Source organism: Parasteatoda tepidariorum, chromosome 3 (genome assembly GCF_982258835.1).
Source record: "Parasteatoda tepidariorum strain Cologne lab strain chromosome 3, Ptep-v5.0, whole genome shotgun sequence".
Lineage (NCBI taxonomy): Eukaryota > Metazoa > Arthropoda > Arachnida > Araneae > Theridiidae > Parasteatoda > Parasteatoda tepidariorum.
The window spans coordinates 55690714-55711154 of NC_141757.1; the positions used below are offsets into that span (position 1 = coordinate 55690714).

The window sequence follows — 20441 nt, forward strand, 5'->3', positions numbered from 1 at the left end:
CGCGGTATACGCCGAATATCAAAATTTATAGATTAAAGGTTTTCTCGCCCTCCAACATCCAAGTGTTCCACTGTTTTTTTTTTAAATTGGCTTTAAATGGTTTGTTTAAGCAGACGTCCAATGGCTGAACTAATGGTGTCAATCCGCCCGGAATAACTGCCATATCGGTGTTACATAGTTTCAACAATTATTTTGTATTATCTGTAAGGTGGGACCGAAACATGTCCCACACTAAAAGGCTTTCTGGTTTTCTTACGCAACCAGGATGGATTTGCCAGACATTTTTTACCCACAATTTAACACCATTTTCGTCCATCCAGCCTTTTTCGTGGACATGAACAAATATACCTATTGGAAAATTACATTTGGGAAGAGTATATCTTAAAAGTTAAAAAATGTATTAGAAATTACGGATGCGCGTTATACGCCGGGGCGCGTTATGCGCCGGAATATACTAAATATTATAGAATTATTTAATACAATTTATAGTTATTTAAAAACTATTGTATAATTACCCTTATTGCACAACTCAAAACATACATATATTTTTTAACGGTGAACTTTTGTTTCAGTAGATGCATACCAATTATTGTTAAATAAGTAATAACTGTAACGTTGTCACGCTGTCTTGTTTGTAGCCGATTTCAGCAGTCTTCCTCTCCTCAAGCTGCAGATACCCTATAAACGCACTCTAAATTTTATTTTGTATCGAATAGAGCTGAAAGTTATCAAAAGGCTATATTGCCTATGCTATATTTTAAATAAAAGAACAATAATCTTAATGGTGATTCCTGGTGAAAATTCACTTTTTATAAATCCAGTTTGAAGGCCATGAATAGTATGTTCTGATATCAACAACGACCTGCTTTGTGTTTAAAGCTAGCTAGTATGACAAATTTCGCAGCAATTACATAAATGGCCTAGAAGATTATTCGGAACAGAAACAATATCCATTATTATATATGAGTCATTCTCAGGGAAACAGTCGTTTTCGATTCGCAAAATTCAAAATGTATAAAGTGAATAAAAATTTTTGAAAATTTCCCTATTTATGAATGTATGAAGTGTCATTATGAGAAAAACATATGTACAGGGTCTTTATAATTAGAGTTCCACTTTGAAATAGCTATAAAAATAAAACTACCCGACCAAATATCATCAAACTTGGTAAATGTCTATAAGAGGTCATGGAATTTTAGTTAACGCAAAAAAAAGAAAAAAAATTAAAAATTCACCACCAGCGAAGAATGACGCTGTATGCAACAGTGTTAAACAAATGTGAAATATGCAAATTTGTTTTACACGTCTTTTACCGTAAATTTGCCGTAAACCTTGCGGTGTCATTGAACCTCGGCGTTTTCCTCATACAGTACGGAACTTTTGTAAAGCCCTCCGTTCATTGCTGTCGCATTCATAGTGACATTTCACGAGCAAAGCACGGTCTTGCATGGTAACAGACATTGTCGACTCAGAACACTGACAGCTCAGACAAGGCGCCTCACTTTTATAACTGCAAAGTCACATGACGTGTAAAATAAATTTGGATATTTCACATTTGGTTAACACTATTGCATACAGCACCATTCTCCGCTGGTGGTGAATTTTTGAACTTTTTTTTTTGTTTTGTTTTGTTGCGGAAACTAAAATTCCATGACCTCTTATAGACATTTACCAAAGTTTGATGACATTTGGTCGGGTAGTTTTATTTTTATAGCCATTTCAAAGTGGAGCTTTAATTATAAAGACCCTGTACTATAAATTATTCTCAATACTTCAACAAAATAATTAATTTAAAAAGCGATTTATTTTTAAAAACTGCAACAATCTCAAATTTCAAAGTGATATCATTCTGAGTATATTTATAATCTGTACTTATGAATGCACTAATTTTATTGGAAAATAGAATTTTCTGCCTTGATTTTCTTATGCATTTTTGGTATTGAATATGGTATTTTTTTAGTTTCTAATTATATCCATAAAAAAGTAATTCAAAAACAAAAAATTTATACTTTAAACAATCTAAACTCTTCTTTTGAACAATTAACACTACAAAATATTTCCTTCATTTTAGCATTGTTTTTCATTCTGTGTAGCAGTAAGAGAATTATTACTTTATTAAGGTGACAAGGGACTTTCAAAGAAGCAAAAATTTGTCAAAAAATCGATATTTTACATTTTATATTTCTGAAATCTTGGCATTTAACTGAACATTTAAAAAAAAAATTTCTGGAATTAGAGCAAAATTGATGAAGTTATGATCATTTCAGTTTTGACCCCACCCCTTTGTTTACCTTTTTTTGAATGCAGGTAACTGTTAAAATTAGTTTAGTTTAAAATTAATTTTAAATTAGTTAAATATTTTGTTAATTTTTTAAAGAAATTTAAAGTATATAATTATTAAACTATTTCATTAGACAATATTTATAGGTATTTATATTAAAAACAAGAAATATTTGTTCAGAAGTAAAATTTGCAATGAAAAAGTAGTAAATGTCATTTTTCTCAAAATGTCTTTTTTGTCAAATTTACAAATTTCAAACTGTTCCAGCGTAATGAATTTTCATTCTATTGACCTGAGAATTTAATGCTACATATTGATGAATATTATTAACATTTTGTTGGAAAAGTTTTTTTAATTAAGCGAATAGAATTTTTTTTATACATAATATTTTATAGAGGTATGATGTTTTTTTCCTGAAAATGTAAGTTGTTTATTGTTTTTTTAATGTTATTTATTTCTATAATAAAAAATAAAAAAAGTACTCCCAACAATTTTTTCAATATTACCTAATATGTAATATTTTAAAAGAATTTTGTCATTTTGACAAAATTTCAGACGCGTGGAGTAATATAAAAAAAACATAAAAAATTCAAAAATTTTAATTTTTTAATTTCTTAAATTTTGAAATATTTCTTTGAAATTTTGTATAAAAGTTGTTTTTAACAATATAAATGTATTCTGAAAATTTCAAGCAAATCCCTTCATAATTTCAAAAAAAAAAATTTGAAAGCCCCTTGTCGCCTTAAAGCTTAAAAATAACATTTAAGCTTAATTGATTTCTTAAATCAATCACTCTCAAACATATTCATACAAAAAAGCAAGCTATAAATATTTACTTTTTAAGAGTCATTATTCTTTATCAGAGATGCCAACTGTTCCGGATTCAACAAAATATTTTTAAAAAATGGTAGAAAACTACAAACTAAAATTTGCAAATAGCTGGGCTATTTTTCGAACTTTTAAAAGACTCAACACGGCTTTACTGTATTCGTATTTAAAATCAATATCTGTGTCTCAGCTCGGTTATGGGCTTTTACACACTCATCTGAACAAGGTTAGTGTTCCACATTTGCCAAAGAAAATAGAAATTGAGAGGGGGGGGGGATCTCCCTATGTCCTGGGGACCTGCTTCTCCTGCTGCTTTCCGCAGCTTTCACAGTTTGATCTCTAGGAACTGTCCTGATTAAATATAATTAAATAAAAATTGAGAAAAAAATACATACAAGGATATTATGATGAGAGAAAAGAAACTATATACATTATTTACATAAATTTTTTAGAGACTACATCATTCGACAGGAAAAACGCAGACACCGGGTTGTATTTTGAATTGCTTTCAATTAATTCAAAGCTGAATAGATCTTTGTAGGCTTTACTGTAACAAAGTGACTTATCATATAAGTCTTTGAACTATTTAGAAGTAGTGGTGAATAAAAAATCCTGCAAATCGAATTTTCTAAACTAAGTATCATGCTTTATAAGACGTTTCAATGAAAGTATTTTGAATATGAAAAATATTTATTCGAACTAAAATACTTATCCCATTCGAAAATATTTATCTACTATCCGGAACAAGTTGGCATCTCTACTTAATTTTATTTTTAATAAACACACGCACACGCACACACAAAAGGAATTAATCAATTTAATTTATTTGGATGTATTCAAATTCATTTCACAGGCAAAAGTAGTTATTTAAAAATAATAAAATGCTTTAATGTCGTTCTATGTTGCTAGTAATGAATCATTGATTTTGTTATTTCTTTATGTGGCAGTTATTTAGAATTTTTAATATGGAATAGTGAGGGAATGATACCAGCATCAGGAAAACTAAATAAGATCCACCAACATGTTGAAGATTTTTTTAAATATTTCGTGTGGCAGTTATTTAGAATCTTTAATACGGTTCAAGGAGGGAATGATGCAATATCGGGAAAACTAAATATGATCTTTTAAAATATTGAAGATTTTTTTAAAAGTGCTTCTGTGACGAAAAAAAATCCAAATAAAAAAGATAAAGAAGTATGACTAAGTTAAAAACAACTATACAGAGAGAAAAAACAAACAAAGAAAACATTTATTTGTGCACTGCACGAATGTTTTAAATTCTATGCATTTGTATACCTATTGAGTATATAAATTTTTAGCTAAGCATTTTTGTAAAAAGATATTAAAGTTTATTACAAAAATTTATTTTTAAAACATGTGAAAAAAATGGGACAGTCCTTAATACGGAATAATGAGGGAATGATGTAACATTTGGACAAACCATGCATATAAGAATATTAAATGTATATTCTTATATAATTATATTTAATAAATATATTGTAAATTTCTTTTAAAGTGCTTCTGTAACGAAAAAAAATTCAAATAAAAAAATTAAAAAAGCATGATTAAATAAAAAACAACTATACAGAAAAAAAAAAATTATTTGTGCACTGCGCGAACGTTTTAAATTCTATGCATTTATGTAACTATTGAATACATAAATTTTTAGCTACTAAACATTTTAGTAAAAAGATGTTTACGAAAAGTTTATTATAAACAAATTATTTGTAAAGCATACATTGAAAAAAATGGAACAGTCCTCATTGCATTTGGAGTGAAGATAATAGGCATATAAAAATGGGGAAAGATATTATAGCAGAACATAATGAAACATTAATTTTATTCATTGTTGCTACCATACACCTGAAAACATGGAAATATTCTTTTAAAATAATAAAATTTTAAATAGTTGATATATATGTATGGTATGTTTCATGAAACCATGAAATTTTCTCATAAAACAAATTCAGTTTTGCTTTTCATTTTTGATCGTTGAAGGTATCTCTACGCACAATATTACTGTACCATTTCCGTCCTTTAATTGATACTTAACACCTACGTCTATTGTAGGGTACCACTTTTTAATGAATATTGAACTATTATAATACTGTGATTTATTGGCAATCAGTGGACATATAAGACCACTCTCATGGCATCCATCTTTGTTTGGATTTTTAAAGGGGGCAGTTATTCCATTTAGCACACCATGCAGCTCAGTAACGACTTTTTCAATGTCAGATGTTGGTGTAAATGATATTCCAATGATAACGTCACTTCCTTGATACAGCGGACATCGTTTCTCACCATCACAGTTGCTGACGTTGACATCCAATACCTCAGCAATACCTGGTTGGCAATTTTTATATTCTATGCTATTTAACAATGATACAAATGTAAAAATAAACAAGGTCAGAAATAAGTGTTTAAATTCCATTGTAGTTCACCAATCTTAGACCAAGAGATTAATTATCCTGTGTTCAGCAAATATAGAATATCACTGCACCTATTTCATCACGTGTTTTGATAGATTACTTTATGAAAAGCTCAAACTATTTCCGAGCAAGGTATTATGTCAAATGCGTTTTCTGCCTATCTAAGTGAGCACTTATGCGTTATGCAACGAAAGTGGAAAGTGATAAATAAAGGATAAAGATGTATTGAAATAGGGAAGGTAAAAAAAGCTTCAGGCGGTCAGTTTAAATATTTGTATAGTTGATTAAACAATGTGCAACTTAAGATCGTGAATGATGGCTATATGAATTCAGTTTAATGGGAATTCGAATAAAAAAATTGCTCATCTTTAAGAACTGAACTGTTCCATTTTGCTAATAAAACATGTTAAAAAAAGTTATTTATAATGATAAGACACTACCTTGGAATGAAGAAAAAAATATAAGCGTTGGATTGAATTAATAAAGTTTTCTAATCGTACAGTTCTTTGGCGTTAAAAAAATATTCATTAAAAATAAATTAATTCTAGTATTAAATAATTATTTAAGGAAGCTTTTATTTAAAAACACTTGGATTGTTTTTTTTAATTCGAAATGTACCTTTCTTTCAAAAAATTCCTGTGTGCATGTGTTAAATTTTACAGATTTATCATTTTAAGTTTAAAAAAGCTAAATGTTAAAATAAGTTTAAAAAAAACATAATTACTTAAAGCATAAGATAAAATAAAAACTAAAACCAGTTTTTTAAATTTTTGTTTGTATAAATGTGCGCTACAGAGAGAGGCACACCTACAGTGCAAGGAGAAAATATTTAAATAAAATGACCGTAATGTACAAAAATTACATTTCTAATGACAAAACAAACAAAAACAGTAGATGATTCTGTACTAAAACAAAAATATAAGGTATTTAAAACATTCATTTGGTAACTTTCTACCGGAAATTCTGGTTTTCAAAATTACATTTTTATTACCATACATTTAGTAAAATATACAAAACTGAAAAGCCAATTTTACAGAATATATGGCTTTAATGCCATGCTCTAAGGTATCATGATTAAATTATCAAAATATCACATATTATAAAACCATATTTTATTGTTTATTTAATCAAAATTATTACAAATGCACCTCAGTAAAACATACCGAGCTTCGGTGTTCACATAGAGCCAGAAGCACAGCAAATTTTATTATATTCCGGTAATTTTAATCATGTTTTTTTTCTCAGTGTATACTTGATTTCTTTTAATGCTTTATTCTACCAATTCTTTTTTAAAAACTAGAACCATTAAATTATTTTTAGTTTTTCCAGTCCTTTTGTGTTTAAATTACTTTATTGTTATTAGCTGCGAAATTCTCATAATGCTGGTTACAAAAATCATAAATAACAGCAACTCTTTTCCAATTTTTAACAAAACTTTTCAATTTTAACCATTTTAAAATGCATGTAATCCTAAATAATTTAAATTATTCTACTCTTTGCAGTTCATCAGCTATTTTATTTTCGTCATGAACATTTAGATTAAGCACAATTTTTCACTGATTTATCTATATTTTCAGAAACTTAAAAGCTTTAGAGTAAATTCTGGGGCAGTGAGTCTGCTCTAAAAAAGAAATTTGTTCTCCAAAGAGCACCCCCCCCCCATTGTGAACAAATGGAAATGGGATGGCTAATCTATTGGTGGAAAAAACTTGGATGATTTTCAGCTGTTGCCAAACTAAATTCCCTTACTCTTCAATAAAAAGTATTATTAAAAATGAATCTACTAAGAACTATCAGTCTAAATTAACTGAACAATTCTGGAAAAAAACGTAGATAAAAATTCAATATAAGATTTCATAGTACTCCAGGGAAAAACTGTTGCTGACTCTTTAGCTTTAAACTAGTCATGAGTGTCTTGCATATTATTTACATACACCGAAGAGCCATTACATTATGACCACCCACCATCTATAACAATGGGCACGCCCAGGTTTTCATGGTTTCTATCCCAGGAACAATATTTTCATGGGGCACATTAGGACCCATAATCTTCATAGAACAATCCCTGACGTCCGTAAGCTACTTGAACATAGTTGCAAACCAGGTTCACCCATTCATGGCAACAGGCAACAGTTTTTCCTGCGGGGGATGGTGTTTACCAACAGGATAATGCACCATGTCATGAGGGTCGAATCGTCGAGGAACATTCCAGTGACTTTCAAGTCATATCTTGGCCCCCAAATTCACCTGACCTTAATCTAATAGAGCATTTGTGGTTCTACTAGGAAAACCAAATTCGTGCTGCCACGCTCCCCCTTGCAATGTGAGGGAATTTCAGGACCAGTTGGTGAGCTCTTGGTACCAGATACCTCAGACTACCTATCAGCAGCTTATGGAACCAATGCCACGGCACGGCATTTGAGGGCAAAAGGTGGTCCTACATGTTATTGGCAGGGTGGTCATAATGTAATGGCTCTTCGGTGTATATCCTTAACTGCATCGTGTGCAATGTTAGTGAGATATGATATAGAGTTGTGGTTTTCCACTAATGCTATTTGAACTTTACAGCGCATGCTCGAAAATTCTCCTTCAACTCGTAGTATGACTAAAGGGTAGAAAATGACGTTAGAGTTGCGGTTAACCTTAAACAAATGCTACGCAAATTTCTCCAATGATACATTAATTGTCACTGAAACTGATTGACTTTTGTTACTATTGTGTGGATATCATTGTTTCTTATGTGTGTAAGAATGTAATTCTTTTCACTCAAGCAAACAATTTATATAAAGTGCCACTGTTATAAATAATAATGAATGCTTTTGAAAGTAAAGCCAAAAAATGCTGTAGATCTTGCTGTTAAAAGCAATATTTCATATTCTCAGGATTTTTAGTTACTGTGAAAAACTAAAATTATTTCAACATTCTATCTTATCCATAGTCGAATTATGGTCAATTCTTTAAAAAATAAATAATAGAAATTAATTTTAAATTCAAAAATATCTAAATAAGTTATAAAGAATGTCGTTAATTCTGGTTAGATTAAAGTTTTTAGGAAATATCAAATAAAAAATTATTTTGAGATTTTATATGAGTAATAATAAAATTTATGCTTAATTAAAGAAAATAAAACGTCTTCGAAAATAAAACTTTCTTTAAAAAAACTTTCATTCAAAAGATATAAATTACATAAAATCTAAAAAAAAAACTTTTAAGATTTTATTTCAATAAACTTGAACACTTTTTAAACTTACTGTTAACTGAAAAAAATAATCTTCAATTTTGATTTTCTGTAAAAATAAACGAAAATTTCAGTTTTGAATAAAAAAAATTATATTTATTTCCACTGTAAATTATATAAAATCTTAATGATTCTTTTGAGATCTTATGTAATCTATAATTGAATTTATGGTTAATAAAAAAAGAAAGTAACTTCATGTATTTAAGATAATGTAAAGATCATGTATTTAAGATAAACTTTATATTTTAAAGTAAATTTATTTTATTAATTTTAAGAAATCAATCGCAAACTGTTGCTGGTGTAAGAAAAAATTATTTTAAGTATGCAAAAGCTTCACGAAACCTTTTAGTGATTTCAATTTTAAAAACCATTTATATAATACTGTGAATCACACAAGTAATTGTTCTAATAGTTCAGATATGAAAAAGAAATTATAATTACCCAAAATATTACGTAAGAGAAAACCCAACTCATCTATTTCTTTTCTTTCCATGCGGGCTCTAAATTTGAATTTCAAAGTAAGATCATATTTATTACAATTCTCCTTCTACCCTACTCGGGTAAGGAAATGTAATCTAAGTGCTGTCAGGGTAAGAAAAGGATGTGCCCTGTAGCTAAAATTAGGGTGCAAGAAGACATCGAAATTAATGATGCAAAGGACCAAGACAAGGGAGATGAGAAGGAAAAGAAAGAAGAAAGTCTCTATTAAGGAAAGTAGGCATCATTAAGCGTAGAGTGTAGAGTCTATGTGAAAAATGATTAATGTTTTTGGCCTGCCATATGAAAGCAGGGTTGGTTGGATTTACATTGAGAAAATCATTACTAAGATTTCTTTCTGTTTTACTGATGGTAATATCTGATTTGCGGGCTTTGTGATACACTTTTATTTGTTTGATGAATTGAAGTAAGGGTAAGGTTAGGTTTAAATTCGTAAAAAAATTATTTAAGAAGAAAAAAAGTGTTTTAAAGTTATGCACTCAAAAAATGTTATTTGATTCTTTTCCAAAACTATAAAATATATTTTTTTTATGTTAACTTGACGATAAATTGAGTTTTAATTCATTAAAAAATCGATTGAGAAAGAGAAAAAAAATGGTGGTAAATTACGCATTGAAAACTTTTTGTTCTATAAAGTCTAAAAATATAAGAAATATAATTGGTTTGCCAAAGCATGAGTAAAAGTAAAAATATTAAAAAACTAACTGACTGGCAAAAGCATAAATAAAATAAACACATAAAAAGATAAATTTAAATAATAAAAGCAGACGATAAAATTAGAACACCAAAAAGTTTTTGATTTTTTAGAATGAGTTTTGTGTGGAATTTGAGTTTTCATATATCCCGTTACGAGCACTTTATCTAGCTGTTTTATAATATTTTATCTATCCCACTATGGGTGAGTTTTCATATATCCCGTTACGGGCACTTTATCTAGTTGTTTTATAATATTTTATCTATCCCGCTACGGGTGAGTTTCCTTATATCCCGTTACGGGTTTTTCTTGCTGTTTTATGATCTTTTCACTATCCCGTTACGGGTAATTCATATTTGTTACTGTTTGTGTTGTTTGTAAATAAAAGTTTTTTATAAAAAAAAAAAAAAACTGAACAGTTCTTTAATATAGTTTGATACGCTACAGTTCCTAAACCTTTCTTTGCACTTTTTAACAGAATTTAACAAAATTTTTACTATGAAGTCTTAGACAGAAGCGCGTATGTAAGGATCAGTTTAAATCCGTAAACAATTTATTGTAACAAAAAAAAAATGGTTTTAAGTCATGCACTTAAAAAGTGTAGTTTGACCTTTTTTAAGAACTTTAAACAATTTCTATAAGTTTACTTCACGAAAGATTGAGTTTTAATTCATAAAAAAGCGATTAAAAAAGAAAAATAATGCCTGTAAATTACGCATTGAAAACATTAATGTTAACAAATCTTTCTTTACACTTTCTAAACGAATTTAATAGAATTTTTACTTTAAATTAAAAGTTTTCGATGTCAGCGTGAATGTAAGGATAGTTTGAAATTTGTAAATAATTCTATTGAAAAGTAAATAGTTGTAAGATATCCATTGATAAAATGTCGATTGCTTCTTACACTTTTAAAATAAGTTTCGTATGTCAGCTTGATGCTTAGACAAGTTATAATTTTGGAAAAATTCCATTAAAAAACAAAACTTTAAATTGTATGTTCATATAAGAAATTGCTTTAACTTATCTCAAATTTTTAAAATAATTTTTTGGTTATTATTAATGCTTGGAATTTTATTCCATCAATAAGCAAAAATTAATGTTATTCACATTAATATAATTTAACTAATTCAGCAATGAACATTATTTGTATTTTAAAATTTATATCTCAGTTGATCTTTAAACAGTCAAAAAACTTTCATTAAAAATTCATAATGTTGTAAAAAATAAACAAATCTCAAACTTTTCTTTACGTTTAAATTAATCTTTTAAAACTAATGAATCAATTTTTAAAATTTTTAAAATTAATCAATCACATAAATTTTTTAAATGTAAGCTTTTTTTAATAATAAAATTTAACAGAATTTTTATTTTAAAGAAAAAGTTCTTTAGATAGCAGGGTGAATGTAAAGTTTGGTTTAAATTCGTAAAAAAAATTTTTGACAACGAAAAGAGAATAGATGTAAGTTATCCATTGAAAAAATGTTGTTTGCTTCTCATACTTTTAGAAGAATTTCCCTATGTCAGCTTGATGCTTAGGGTAGGTATAATTTCGTAAAATTTACATGAAAAAGGAACATTTTAGTTGTATATTACGCATATAAAAAATTTTATGTAAGAAATTGCTTAAAATTATATCAAACTTTTAAAATCGTGTTTTCGGCTATTTTTAATTCTTAGAATTTTATTCCATCAGTAAGAGCACTGTATATGGTATTTATGTTTTGAAAAATAGATCTCAGTTTTTGAGCTGTTAAAATTTTTTTAATTAAAAATTATAATCTTGTAAAAAAATAAATAAATCCCAAACCTTTCTTTACACTTTTTATTAGTATTTAACCGAATTTTTATGTTAAACAAAAAAAAATGTAGACATCAGCGTTAATATATCATTAGTTTTAAATTCGTAAAAATATTTATTGACCAAGAAAAAGAAAGTAAGTTATCCAATGATAAAGTACTGATCGTTCCTCACACTTTTAAAATTATTTTGATACGTCAGCTCCTTGCTGAGGCTAGGTATAATTTCCTAAAAATTACTAAATTACATGAAAAAATGAAAAATTTGAAATGCATGTCTAAACTTGTCTTAAACTTTTAAAATAATGTTTTGGTTACATTTATTTCTTAGAATTTTATTCGATCAGTAAGAGCCCAGGAAAATGGTATGCATGTTTTAAAATTTACATTCTAATTGGCATTTAAACTATCAAAAATTTTTCGTATAAAAATTATGATCTTGTTAAAAATGAAACAAAACAATTTCTTTTAAAATACAATCAATTTTAAATCCAAATTTTGTGGAAGATATGGGAAAATTCCGTTATTTAATAAATCTTTCTAACAAGATTAAACTAGATCGAAAAAAAGAATCTTATAAACAAATCCCCACATGAATGTTATGAGATGATTTGATTTATTTGTTCCCATTTACAATTCCATTGTAAAAAATTCTTGATCGAATTACGGCATAAAATACCAGCACTTTGGATGCATCATCCATATTAACCATTTTACCGTAAAATCCATTTCTACTTTAAAATAATATACCGTAATTGTTACTGTAATATTTATTTAATTAGATTGATTCAGTGGTTTTACGTTAATTATTACTGTAAAATTACGGTTCATAAAATTTTTTTTTGTATCATATTCCGGTAAAAAAACTGGATTTCACGGTAAAAGTACTTCCACCAAGAGTTCACTTCTTATCGTAATTGGATTAGAAAATTTGTACAGTGTACTTTTTTAACGTAACCTAATATATGATAATTTTATAAACAATATATATGTCAAAGAAAAATTTGGTATATTTTTATTCACAATTCTTTGCTTGAATACAGAAACTAACAAAAAGGCTATTAAAATAAATTTGATATGAATGAAATTTTCGTAATACAATATAACATCTATTCATTGTTCTAATGAAAAAAATATGCTTCTATACGTTTTCTAAAACAACCAACAGAAATTTTTTGTAATTGTTTAAGGTTTTAAAATAATTTTTGAAACAGTTGTTTTATTGCATTATATTCTAATGCATTTCAGTTATAAGTAAATACAATGTCTCACATACGAAAATACACAATTTCTGTAAAATACATAAATTAACAAATGCACTAAATAAATATGCTAAAACACAGGTCATAGGAATTTTTCAACAATTTGTCATTAACGTAAGCAAATAATTTGTATAGATCATTTTTTTAAATTAATTAAAAGTTAAATAATTCATTAGTATTATAAATTTTAAAAAAAAATAATTGTAAGGTTTACGCATTTTTAAAATATCGAAATTTTATATGCTGAAGCAACAAAACTAACTTAAATAAAAAATAATGTAAACACAGAAACAAATTTAACTTTTTTTCTTACTTTATTTCTTAAATAACAAAGGTTTAAAATTTCAAATGAACAGATTCGGAAAAAAAATTGAAACAATATTACTTAGTTCAAATTAAAGTTCGGATGTAAAACTGAAATTAAGCTGGAATCTTAAAAAAAAATGTAATTCACTTAATTGCACGTAACAAAAATCAAATATCCGAATTACCCTCTAAAAATAAATGAGTGCACATTCAATGATGTCATGCCATGTAGTTTCCTTGCCTTCCAATCGCGAAGTTAAGCATATCCTAATTTTCTATTCAAATACTCCAATAAGAAACTCTTCGAATAAATGGATTAAGCAAATATACTTGTTTCATGAAATACTGCACACAAAAAGATATATGGGTAAACTATATTAAAGGGAAGTGAAAACAGCTGAACTGTTATGGTGAATTTTTCTTGCTTCGAAACTTCTTTAACTCTCTCATTGTTTGCTTATTTTCAGGAGAAATACATTCCAGAAGTTTTTTTTCTACCCTTTCTTTTTCATTTTCTACCTTAGCTTAAATTGCGGTACTAAAGAAAATTCACTTTTGCTTAATTCATTGGCCCCTTATGCATAATAATACGACTTTTATTAGTTTGTTTTCTTAATAAATAGGGTAACACTTTTCCTGGGGTAATTTAAATATGAGTAATGAATCTTTTATTCTTTTGATATCTATTAGAAGGAATGCTTACGAAGAAATAAAAAAAGGAGAGATTCTAGGGATATTTGTAAAGAAAGGGAAAAAATTGGTTTGTCTTGGGGGACACTTAAATGCGTTGATGATAGTGCGAGTTGTGCATATAAATGAGTTATTTATTCAAACTCAAGATAATGTAGTGAAAGGCACAAATTTATTCAAAATAAGATGCTTTTAGCGGAGGATCTGTAAATTACGAGACATCAATTTTACTTTTTAGGGTACTCGGTTAAGTAATGTATGTTCAAAAGAAATGCGATATTGTTTCAAAACAGATATAATAAATGTTCCTAGAAAACAAGGTTAAGTGATTATTGTTTTCATACCGACAAAAAAATCGTGTTTTAAATGCAATAAACTAGTGTTTCTTTTTGTTTCGAAAAATGTATGTTCTTAGACTATTTATTGGACATTTATTGTTTTTAAATGTTCATTTTAGTATTAAAACACGGTAAACTTTAAAACAAAAGTGTAAAGAAAGGAAAAGAAATAAAAATGCGTTAAAAACGTAAATAATTGATCTCAAAATGAAACTTACGAGAAAAAAAGTAAAAAGTAGAAATAAATTCAAGCTAAGTTTTCATGTTCTATGATGTTTTTTTAGTAATGAATTTCTTAAAATAAAAATAAATTCTTTGTTCAAACAATATATATTTCTAATATTATGCTTTATTTCACTGTTCAGAATAAGAAGTTTCAGCAGATGTAGATCAGAAAATTCCGAGCCACCAGTTTTACTTTTTAAGACAATCACTTTGGTAATAATATATACTAAAAAGTATTACATTGTTTCAAAGCTATAATAAATATTTCAAGAAGACAAAGTTATGAGATTATTGCTGTTGCGCAAAAAAATCCATTTTAAGGAGATTTTTAACCTAGTTCTTTTTTGAAAGTTATAAGTTTCTAGGTTATTTATTATCTATTTCTTAGAGCGTTAGTTTTAGTTTTATTATATGGGTATTCATTATAACAAAAAATTAAAGTATATAATTGTGGAGGGATGATTGCACTTTATACGTAGTTATAAATATTAAATTAAAATTTTTTAAAGTAATTAGAAACTATATAGTACTCAAATACAAATATATCCATTATCCACAGTATTGATTTGAAACATTATTGTATGTCCAGATACCTAATGAAGTTTTGTACAAAATATACCTACAAATATTGATTCATATATCGTTATTTTGTAGAAAACATTTTAAGAAAACATCAAAGTTTTTTCAATTTCATTTCAGTTATTTTGAATATTTTATATCTCTGTTGGGTTTCCTTGTTGAAACAAGATGTTTTGTGTTTAAAAATTTAAAGTGTGCTGGATATTTGTTTGAAAAAAATAGTGTACATTCTGAAAAAAAAAACCTGGGTAAGGTATTGAAAATGGAAAATGCATAAAAAGAAAATAATTTATTTGAAAGAAAAGCGATAAGAATAAGCAACTGAAATTTATTATTATTAACGAATTTTATTATGGATATAATTATTTCTTGATGTAATATGTCTGAATTAATGGTTAAATAACAATTCCTTAAATAATAATAAATAGGGGAACATATCTTTTCTTCTCTGTGCTCGGCAACCACTTCAAAATGCTTTTACAGTTTTTTTTCTAGATTTCTTCACAAAACAGTTATAAGTTCTTTATTCGAGTGTAACATTATAATGTTAGATATAAAAATAGAAGAAATAGCTGAAAAATTGAGGAAAAGATATAACTGATCGATCTTTGTGTGTAAAACGCTCCTCTCTGCTATGTTAATCATAAAGCATCATTCATTAAAACTGAAAAGTAGTTCTAAGCTAATAAATAACCTGTGTAAATTGATAAGCATAATTAAAACAAAATATAGCTTTATCTGTTTGTTTATAGTAGAGTTCCTTTAACTAACTATGTAGCTGACTAGTACATATATTTTTAAGAAACTAGTACATATATCTTTAACTAGCTAATACATAAACCAAAGAGCTATTACATTATGACCACCCTCCATCTATAACAATGGGCTCGCCACGGTTTTCATGGTTTCTCGCCCAGGAACAATGTTTTCATGGGACACATTAGGACCCATAATCCTCATAGAACAATCTCTGACGTCTGTAAGCTACTTGAACATAGTTGCAGACCAGGTTCACCCATTCATGGCAACAGTGGTGTTTACCAACAGGATCATAAGGGTCGAATCGACGAGGAACATTCCAGTGACTTTCAAGTCATGTCTTGGCCCCCAAATTCAGCTGACCTTAATCCAATCGAGCATTTGTGGTCCTACTTGGAAAACCAAATTTGTTCTGCCACGCTACCCCCTTGCATTGTGAGGGAATTGCAGGACCAGTTGCCGAGCGCTTGGTACCAGATACCTCAGACTACCTATCAGCACCTTGTGGAATCAATGCAACAGCGGGTGCTAGCAGTTTTGAGGGCTAAAGGTGGTCCTACATGTTATTAGCTGGGTGGTCATAATGTAATGGCTCTTCGGTGCATAACTCTAATCTAACTAGCTGCTTCCTACAGAGTTAGACATATAAACTCAAGTTGATGAAACATAACGCCAAGTTCAAAAAACTGATCACTTTTTTCCTTTCATTTCTTTTAGCAGAGTAGTAGGAGTCTTAGCATAAGTTTGCTTCAGCTTTTCGTAGCCCACGATAGGAAAGAATTTCCATTCAGAAATTTCTAAACATACATGTTTACGCTCTCATTCTCATTCGCATAAGTTCAGTATTCATATTTTTATGATCATTGAGAAAATAAATTGCGTTGCTTTGATGAAAATAATTTTTTCTATTAATATACGCATGCTTTAGTGTTTTTATATAAAGAGAAAGGGACCCAAACCCATGCTGAGGGTGCTCCCTAACCCTAAAACCTGTTCTGGCAGTTAATTTCTGATTGCTTCGGAATTTTGAAACAAATAATGAATATAGTTTTCCTGTATAAACAATCATAATTTCTATGTTTAAAGAAACAATTTTAGGAGATCTATTTTAACACATACTCGTAAAATTTATAAAAATCAAAGAAAATGGTAAAGGGGGAAAAAGTAAGTCTAGTCGTACTTCGTTTATAAAACACACGTTTTTTCTCTGGTAATTATGATGCATTTTTAAAACTAAATATATCACAAACTATTATTGAATATGTGTAAAATTATAACAATAATTAAAGCAAAAATATTGCCTAGTTTGTTTGTGAGAATTATTCAATTTTATCTCTCCTTTTTGCCCAACTAATAGCTCAGTTGATCTTAGCGTTTCGTCCCTCACGCAAGAAAAAGATTTTCATTCAGAAAGTAAGTATGTACGTTTGAGCGATAATGCTTAAGACTGGGCATTTGCTTGATATTTCACTTTCTTGTTGCCAACACGAAAAAGAAATATCATCTTTTTTATAAGCCATCTGTGCATTAGTGTATTTTATAATAATAGATATATAATAATAATTAATATCTTATTTTTTAAACATTTTTTTCTGTTATATATTTCACTATACATATTGTAATTAATGCAATATTAAAGTATGAAGATAATTGATTTAAAAAATATATTAATTTGAGTGTTCCTGTAGATCCAGAAACACGGTTAATTTAACCATATTCTGCAGTTTTGAGCTTTTTTTCCCCTCAGTGTATGATTATTATAATCTCAAATAAATTCTTAAGTAGTATTGACTTACTTAACTTTAGTTTAAAAAAAAAGTGTCAAATGACTCAATTCAAATTATTAAAAAAACATTTCTGGTTGTGCCACAGCCTTGCGTAAAAAAAATCCACTTTTTTATTATTAACTTTTTTGTTGTTCTTTTCTTTACTGAAAAATAATAATAAGTTAAATTTTACTACCTCGATTAAAAGGATAGATTTAAAATTTTTGGCAAAACAATATTCTTCCTAGAAGTCTTGTTTCAATTTTTTTTTATAACAGTAAATATTAAAAATATTAATAGATATAAATGAAATACACTCACATTAAAAGTTAAAATTCTAGAATGTACTTAGATGTTCTATTTTCGTTTTGTTCTGTGATTACTAGATGGCGTAACATGACCACTCGGTAAGTTTTAGCTATCTTTTTACCCTTATGAGATGTTTCCATTCCAAACGGCAATCGTTTTGAATGTTAAAAAAATTCGTTTTTATCAAGTAAAATTTAAAATAATTCATTCAAAAATTAAAAATATCATTATAAGATTATTCTTAAAACTATTGGAAAATTATTATTGAAAACAAAATCGTTATCATTATTATTTTAAATGTTTCGAAATCTTTTAAATACTAGTAAGTTTCATAATTAAAAAAAACAGAAAGAATGAAAAAGAGGAATAAAGAAAAAAGAAAAGTTTATACATTCTTTATACAATCAGAATTGAAATGAAATTGAAAAAATAAAATAAATAAATAAACATTATTTAATTAATTCTTCAGACTTGTTTATTTTTATTTTTTGCGAATTCCAAATATGTATCTGTGTGGTATATATTATACCTAAATATTTTATCAATCTAAAATACATTAGATTAATGTTCATTAGACAAAAACTGTAATGAAAAAATTATTAATTTATAATGCTAGTTTTTAAATTGACTCTTCTAATACTACGGGAACTAGAATTTTTCTTTCTTTTTTTTCTTCATTTTCTTAGGCATGCTAATCGCAGATATTTCGATTTTCACGTAAACAATTAAATGTTTTTGTGGATACTGTTGTGGATGTTCGGGAATCGCGTAAAATAATTATCAGGAAACAAAATTATTGTTTTTATCGCCTACTTGAAGTTAGTGTAGATACAGTCTTCTATATAGAAGAATATATATATATACTTATATCAGAAGTATATATATATATACTTATCAGGAAACAATATTGCCGTTCAGATCTCTAATTTGAAGATAGTGTAGATATTGCCTTCTTCATATATAGATATCAGAAAAAAATATTGTTATTCTAATCTCAATTTGAAGATAGTGTAGATAATGCCTGCCATATATATACCTATAAGGAAACAATATTGTTGTTTTAATCACTTTCCTTACAAATTATTTTGAGGGGGAAAAAATTCAAAAAAAAAACAGCATATTTTTTTTATTAATAAATATAAGGAGCTGAAACAAAGCATAATACATAAGTTTTAAGTTGAAATTCTATTTTTTTTATGTGTAGAAAACATTTAATTTACCATCAGCTTACTATCAAGAGTTATTTCGAGCAAATGAAAAAAGTTAAATATTAGTCTTTGTATGATAGTTCTTAAAACAAGGGACAACACAAAGGGATACTTTCCAAACGCCAGTTAAGTTATACGCCATTTTTTACACACACACACACACACGCACACACACACACACACACACACACACGCGCGCGCACGCACGCACGCACGCACATTTAGAATCCCCGGAGTATCAAAAAAGTGTCATGTGTCCTGGTGTAGCGGATTTAGAATGCATTTAGAATCTTTGTAAACAACGAATTTAAGAATAATGCAAATTAGAGATCGTAAATTGATCTTTAAGTAAGGAAAAAATACAGAAGATTTTTCAAATTTTAACAATCACTACTAAGGAAGGTGGAAATGAAAGCATTTAAACCTGTTTAGGTGTCTGTGAAACTTAGAGGTGCATCGAATAATTTCAGTTTTATTTCCTGCAGCAATTAAACAGGTTCTGGCATTTTCTGTCCTTATTTCCTCAGACAGTATACAATACAATATATATATATATATCCATATATGTATTAAATTAATTGAAATATATTCTGTAAGGAATCTTATTTTTAAAAACCAAGATAACTAGTTTCGTTTGAATATTATAATGAAGAAAGTAAGATTACGAAACACCCTCTAAACAAATGAAATCCTTTTCTTGTAACATAACACCAGGTTCTTGAACGCTTCCTTCGACTTTCAACCTTTTACCCTGAGTATCAGAAAAGGATCTTGTATCCTGGTGTAGCGGATTTAGTACAAAATATTGCATTAGAGCTTTCCATTACCTAGTGAGTTGTAGCTCCTCTTCTCATTACAGTGTCTAATGGGGAAGGCGATAACTTTATTACAGGAGCCCAGACTCAAATGTCACTCATAATGAAGTGAACCATCTAAGGAAAGATAATTGAACCTCATTCCGTGTTGTAAGGGATAGATATATCTCTGTATTATCTGTGTTAGACACATTGTCTGGTGGGTTTTAAATATTGATTAAATTGCTATGTTTGTAGTCGGATATTTTTTTATTTATATATTTCTGTGATCATTCGCAAGTTTATAAATATTTCTTACAAAGTAGGTTCGATTCGTAAAATAAATGAATAAATTTATAATCACCCAGATTAGTTTAGCTTTGATGTGTGCAAATTAATATTATAAAACCTTATGCTCAAATTATTGATATAATTTT

General features: G+C 27.9%; 2 protein-coding genes across 4 annotated transcripts in view; one reads left to right on the forward strand and one right to left on the reverse strand.

Annotated features, from left to right (window-relative positions):
* The window catches only part of LOC107454917 (sialin), a 71631-nt gene that overhangs the window by 8329 nt on the left and 42861 nt on the right, over nt 1-20441 (forward strand). The window lies entirely within an intron of this gene.
* On the reverse strand, nt 5076-5543 carry LOC107454918 (ecdysteroid-regulated 16 kDa protein-like). The gene has a single exon (XM_016072262.4). The coding sequence runs from the start codon at nt 5541-5543 to the stop codon at nt 5076-5078; it is 468 nt and encodes a 155-aa protein (XP_015927748.3).

Coding starts and splice junctions, on each gene's coding strand:
- LOC107454918 (XM_016072262.4), bottom strand. CDS start 5,543: ATGGAATTTAAACACTTATTTCTGACCTTGTTTATTTTTACATTTGTA.